Genomic DNA, 7,182 nt, shown 5'->3' on the forward strand with positions numbered 1-7,182 from the left:
AAGAATCGACCTCTTGAAGCAATCTTGGATGATGATCCTGATGATTCTTGAATTTGGATTGGAATGATGGATTAGGTGATCCTGGATTACTCCAAGGATCACCTTGAATTGTCACCTAAGCCTCTGAAAATTCTGTTTCTGTACTCCCTGGTTCGTCCCCTTTTTTAACTGATCTTCAATAATGAGGTTTTAAAGTGGAGAAAGTAGGTAAAAAGCACAAAAGTCGGCTGAAACCTACTACGGGACGGCGTCCTAAAAGGATGGACGGCGTCCCGTTTCATGGAGCAAGACGGCGTCCCATTTTCCCAGACGGCGTCCCAGTTTAAAGTTCAGGACGACGTCCCAAAATACTAGACGGCGTCCCGGTTAAAAGGGCTGGACGGCGTCCCGAAGCCCTGAACGGCGTCCCATTGTGCTGGAAGTTACTGTTTCGATTTCTCTTGCAAATATCTTCCATACTTCTTCCATATTTCTTAATATCTTCCATATTTCTTCAGTTACACAATGATTCTAAAGTTAACTACAATACAATGAATTATACAAGGAGACTATACAAATACAAATGGAAAAACAATGAAAAAGACTTGATATTGCGACTAATGATATATCTATTTTGAGCAATATCAAAATCCCCCACACTTATCTCTTGCTTGTCCTCAAGCAAGTCTTGTTTTAAACACTCGAATACAAAACAAAAATATGAAACACACACACATTTATTGGATCACACATTTATTGGAATCACACTCACACAATATAGTACACAAGTCCACACTAATCACACGAAACACACACGTTCTTTTGGAACACAAAACTCACGCTATATGTTACACAATTGGAACACACACTCATTGAGTTACACACACAATATATGAAACACACGCACACATTTGGATTAATCGGGAGAGGTGAACTTCGTTGCAAGTATTGAAAATTTTGGATCCTTAGGGAAAAATGGATCTTAAGAAAACGTTTTATGATTTTGAAAATGTCATGCTAGTTTTTACACTAGACACGTTTTCCGGTTTTAACCTCAAATTCCGGTTGAGGGTAACTGAAAACCGAAGTCTCGGTCGGCGATTAGCAAGCTATCCGCCCCCATGATTGTAGTATCATGGAACTCTTAACCGGGCGCCCCCTGACGCGATATAAATATCGGTCTTTCATGACAATTTTGTACATTTAATATCAAGGGTTAAAACTGCGAAGACTAAGCTATCGCGCGGGACAGATCCTGCTCCAGCTTATACACCGTAATCGGTTTTGCACTGGATAGCGACTTGGATTTACCCTACCAAGTTTATTTTCGGGTTTGAAAGTTCAAGACTTACCCTTCCCACTGTACCGTATATCGTGATATGATATTGGTATGAAATGACATAGTTTAGGAAGTATGCTATATCAAGTAAGACAATAATTCGGAAGACTTTACTTCCTTCAAGGATGGACTAGATACATCCTTTAGGTTTAGTGACATTATTCTTTTTCCTTTCAAGCCAAAAGTACTTTAAACATTTTTCTTAATAAAATTTGGTGATAGTAATTCGAAAAGATTGGTAAAATCCCCCACACTTGGCTCTTTCGTTAAGACTTTTAGTTCAAAAATTTTAAAATTTCCCATTAAATTATGAAAATAAGCCAAGTTGAATACCCGCGAGAATTTATACCATCCCCCCACACTTAAGATTAAGTAATGCCCTCATTACTTAAAATCAGTAAAATTTAAATTTGAGAGGACAATAGTGTGAAAAGGGAGTTCGAAAAACCTATGTTCAAAAACCGAAGATCGTGGGATATAGGTGAGCGATGGCGCATCCTTCAGTCCTTGATCTTCATCACACAATTTCAAAGTTGATAGGTACCTTGCTGAATTTTAATGCTTGTGTCACTAAAACCTTGAAAAACCTCGTGCACTTTTATTAACGCGTCATGCACTCGACTCGACCCCAGAATTTAATGCCTAGTGGGGTTAAAGTCCCCCACACTTTATCGGACGAGACGTGAAGTCGGTGGAAAAAGTTCCACGAATCAAAATAGTGAGCCAATCATTTACACCTCGGGTGGTGTATATTATATGTGATAAATCCTTTTTCAGTTTCCCGAAAAAGGATGACCTAACCCGAGGGTTAACACATGACTCCCCTCCAAGTGCGGTTTTCAGTAACACTTTTATTCTTATTGGTGGATCTTGGTCAAATGGGTCTTTAAATATTGTATTCCCCAACTTGACATCCTCTGGAATAAGCATGGACCCGCTGTGAATCTCAACTATTGAGCGGGGCTCAATTTCCAGCTTCACTTCCTTTAATTCTTCAGTTGTAGGTTCATAACCATTAGCCATGAGAACGAGTAGCAAACCGTTTTCCTCCTTTAACACAATCTCATCTATATAACTAGAAGAGTAAGAATGTAACTCCGGGAAATCCTGCAAAAGCTCAGAAAGTGGATCTAAACGAGTACATTTTTCAACAACCAGTTCGTCTTGCAAAATAGATTGTGAAGTTACAAGTTGTGGAGCTAGACTGGATTCTGTCACATTTGAATTTTCCGGAAACAGAATCAACGGTGAATAATGATCGGTAGCATGTTGCATAGTGGGTAGGGGACTCGAATGTTTAACGTTCGGATTCATGCAACATTGCCAAGACCCATAAAAACACGGGCAGAAACCTTCGGCTATCATCCTTTCTTTCATAGACATGTTTTTAATGTTAACCACAACTTCATCTTCTTCTTTCTTTTGGTACCCCTCGTTGGTAACACTAGGAGATAAATATAATTCGATTAGTTTCCTCCGTTCTACTCTCATTCTCTCACCCATTGTCATATTCCTATGGTCAACCATTTTCCTGCAACTGACAAAAACAAGAAAAGAATAAAAGCACCGACACTAAACAGTGAAAGAAAAATAATAACAAAAAATTCTACAAAAAATGATAAAATCTAAGAAAATAATAATCACAACTTAGTCAACAATTCTTATCTTGACACAACTGTCCCCGGCAGCGGCGCCAAAAACTTGATGTGCGGAAAGTGGTATATGAATTTATCGTATGGAAAGTACCGGTTTTAAAGATTACACACACTAACGGGCAGTGTACCCGATCGTGTAGTAGTATAGATAATGGTAAAATCCGTGTATCGTTCCAAGGACAGTTATATGTGCAAATTAAGAATGTATGAACTAAATTGTGATTAAGCTAAAATAAAAGGAATCACACAAGTACAAGATATTGGGTTGCCCTTTAACGATGGGCAAATCAATAAAGGAATAAGTTTAAAGACAATAATTTTTGGTATTTTAGGTTTATGAAGATGAAAGATAGTTTTTATAACAAATAAAAGGAATATGCTCATCTAGACTTTTTACCCTCGATATTGAATGTAAGTTTTGATATTAAGGCCTGATTGAATAATTATGTGTGTAAGTTATCTAATAGGTTTACTAAGAGTTCTCTCGGATAAACACGCAAACACAATAACAAGATCAAGGGTTCCCTTTTCACTATGGTTCTTGTATTTGTAATCAAACAACTATTATAAGCATGTTAATCGCCTAAATCGACCCGCCAAGAGTTCTCTTTAGCAAGTACTCAAACTAGAATTACTAAGCGAGGGTTCCCTATTACTTAGACCTTTTCGTTTGTGACTAGTTGATCAACAAGATCAAAGACTTGAATAACAATTGTCTTTGCGTTCGCTCTACACAATTCATTCCTATTTTGTTTAACCGTTTTAATCTAGTTTACCCCCTTGGTCCGGTTTAGCAAACAATCAATCTAAGACAAGTTGATTGTAAATCAATATGATACATCAACAAGAGTTCTCTTTATCAACAACATATCAATTAACTAGATACAAATGATTTTAACAACAATAAGCATGGTTCTTAATTCAAGCTTCAATCTATCACGCATAATACATTCAATCAATAAGATTACATTCAACACCTTGGTTATTAATCTAGACAAGCATAAAAGAGCTAGCTAACAATCATATTTAAAGACAATAACAAACTGGAAATAAAGATAGAATTCATTGAACTGAAAGAATCGACCTCTTGAAGCAATCTTGGATGATGATCCTGATGATTCTTGAATTTGGATTGGAATGATGGATTAGGTGATCCTGGATTACTCCAAGGATCACCTTGAATTGTCACCTAAGCCTCTGAAAATTCTGTTTCTGTACTCCCTGGTTCGTCCCCTTTTTTAACTGATCTTCAATAATGAGGTTTTAAAGTGGAGAAAGTAGGTAAAAAGCACAAAAGTCGGCTGAAACCTACTACGGGACGGCGTCCTAAAAGGATGGATGGCGTCCCGTTTCATGGAGCAAGACGGCGTCCCATTTTCCCAGACGGCGTCCCAGTTTAAAGTTCAGGACGACGTCCCAAAATACTAGACGGCGTCCCGGTTAAAAGGGCTGGACGGCGTCCCGAAGCCCTGAACGGCGTCCCATTGTGCTGGAAGTTACTGTTTCGATTTCTCTTGCAAATATCTTCCATACTTCTTCCATATTTCTTAATATCTTCCATATTTCTTCAGTTACACAATGATTCTAAAGTTAACTACAATACAATGAATTATACAAGGAGACTATACAAATACAAATGGAAAAACAATGAAAAAGACTTGATATTGCGACTAATGATATATCTATTTTGAGCAATATCAAAGCGCGTGTCTTTTTCGGAAGACTTTACTTCCTTTTAATAATGGAATTGATTCATCGTGTAGATCCATCTTTCTTTTAAATATATTACAATTTACCGGGTAAAATGGTTAATTTTGTCCAAAACAAAAGTATCTTCAATTATTTGTACAAAAATATGTGATATATGTTTTAAATAATTTGGTAAATTTTCCCACACTTGGCTTTTATTTTCCTTTCTTTGCCTTTTTATTATCCTCTATTCCATTTTAAATGAATTCTAACATTTTGGGTTGTTTCTCAATTTATGTCATTTCCGAGGTAACAATAATTTCGGTGTTAACACCTAGTTTTATCGTTCATAAATTTGTATAAACATGATTTTGAATTCATTTATTTGAAAATTTTGAAAATTTTTACTAGAATTGGGTAGTCAGTATATAAGACTAGGGCTGTTCTTTATTATCAGAGAGCACTAGATTCTAATACAACTACTGCGTTACTAGTATTTTTAATGGTAACCAAGTGTTTAAATAAAAATTTTTTAAAAATTCGAAAGAATTTAACCCCTTCCCACACTTAAGATCTTGTAATGCCCTCATTTGCAAGAAATCAGTAACAATTTAAATTATTGAGGGTGATTAGCGTAGAAAAATGATTAAATTTTACCAAAGTTTCCAAATATATTGGCGTTTGTTTGCTGAATGATAAATGGTGCACATCATTTGTTCATTCCGTCTTGTTGTTACATCACATTTGTTTTTCGTTTTGTCGTCAAAATTAGTAGCTTTTGCTGAACTTAATGCCAGTCTTTGAAAATGCGTTGTTTTACCCTGTTTTGTACAATTGACAATATACATACATACAAATAATAACATGCATGGTAATTTGAAATGGGACTTAACATCCCTCTTTCAAATCAAATATGAAATATTAGTACAACATAATAAAAATGTTAAAACTTACATAAAAGTATCACAATATAATATGTATAAACATAAATAAATAAAAATGATAAAAAGATAAAAATCATAAAAATCACCAACGGGAACTATATCAATCTGGATAGGGGTTCCAGTTCATGTCGTCGAGCGGGTTCCATGGTTGGTTATAGGTGTACTGATAGGTCTGGTTAGGGTCATAGAGAGTAAATGGTGGTCGTATATTGGGCTGGTGTGTAGGATAGTAAGCAGGTCGGGTCGGTACATAGTGATCCTGAGGTGATAGCTGGCTCATGATCTGATGCTGATGATAGTGCCATCTATCATGCTGTCGTTGCCTAGAATGGTCGTACACATCCTGAGCGTGCCACTGCTCGTATCGACTATGTCTATCCTGGTTTGTCATTTCTACCTCATCTATACGCTAGTAGACGTCAGTCATAGCCTCCCTAATGACATCCCTAATGTCATCCACTTCCTCCATTTCCTCATCTGAACCTCTCTCTACCTGTGGATGATTACCATCATATGGTATTGCCTGATTGCGCCTGCTCTTTAATACCTTAGCACCCTGATAGACCTTCAATCCTAAAGTATCATCCTGTTCCCTACATACCATAAGTGGACCCCCTTGGTCCCTATCTACACCCAAATACTCTCCAATGAGAGTAACAAAAATACCTCCTCCTATTATTCCCCCGTCATGTATTCCTGCCACTACTTTGGATAGATAAAAACTAACACAGTAGGGGATATTAACAAAGCTTCTAGTGTTTCGAATACACTTAAGGTAAAATAAGTCGTGTAAGGTCATCTTTTCCTTGTTTTTACCTCTTTGTGTAATCGAATTAGCTAAAAATCTATGTATAATACGTAGCTCTGCTTTGTTAATATCTAAGTAGGAGTGTCTTCCTCCTAGCGAAAAAACATTATAATCTGACATACTCCTCCAGACGGCGTTTGCGTCAAAATTCCTATCTACCCGCTCCCCATGATAAATCAAATTTGTACAATCGGGTAGTAGTAATTCACCAGGAGTGTAAATCTGTAAAGCCCTGGCCATGTCCAGCATGGACATCCTGTACATCCTACGGCCAAGTATAAATCTAAGAAAACTTCTATCATCTAACCTATCTACATCCGCATTAAGTGAAATAGTACTCATAAGCTCAACGCACCACTCTTTATATACAGGCCTATGAATGGTGAATAAACGTTCCCAATCGGGAAAAGAAGAGCTGCCATACCTTTGGATCAAATGCTGTCTAACTGAGTTAACTAGTTGAACCCTTTCCAAAGGTTCCCAATCAATTACCCTTGGCACTTCGACATTTTTCATTACCAATTTGAATTTGTTACTTTGATATGTCGGGTAATCTCTCCAACTTCGATCAAATCTCAAATTAGGATGCAACTGTTCTTCATGAATCGTCGGGTGTGCTACTATCGGATGAATCGGAAAAATTACGTAGGCATTAATATATTCTTGTTGCGGATCATAATATGGTACGTGTTGATCAGGTTGTTGTTGTTGTTCCTGTTGTTGCTCCGGTTCATATTGTGGCTCATATTGCATTTCTGGTTCAGGTTC

General features: G+C 37.0%; 1 protein-coding gene across 1 annotated transcript; it reads right to left on the reverse strand.

The window, feature by feature from the left end:
- Positions 1-383: 383 nt before the first annotated feature.
- On the reverse strand, positions 384-3,144 carry LOC139858871 (uncharacterized). Its single transcript, XM_071847711.1, has 2 exons — positions 1,767-3,144; positions 384-491 (listed from the first exon to the last, which is right to left on the reverse strand). Exon 1 carries the CDS (start codon positions 2,843-2,845, stop codon positions 1,970-1,972), a length of 876 nt encoding a protein of 291 aa, XP_071703812.1. The 5' UTR covers positions 2,846-3,144; the 3' UTR covers positions 384-491; positions 1,767-1,969.
- Between the last annotated feature and the right edge of the window lie 4,038 nt (positions 3,145-7,182).

This window comes from Rutidosis leptorrhynchoides, chromosome 1 (genome assembly GCF_046630445.1).
Source record: "Rutidosis leptorrhynchoides isolate AG116_Rl617_1_P2 chromosome 1, CSIRO_AGI_Rlap_v1, whole genome shotgun sequence".
NCBI lineage: Eukaryota > Viridiplantae > Streptophyta > Magnoliopsida > Asterales > Asteraceae > Rutidosis > Rutidosis leptorrhynchoides.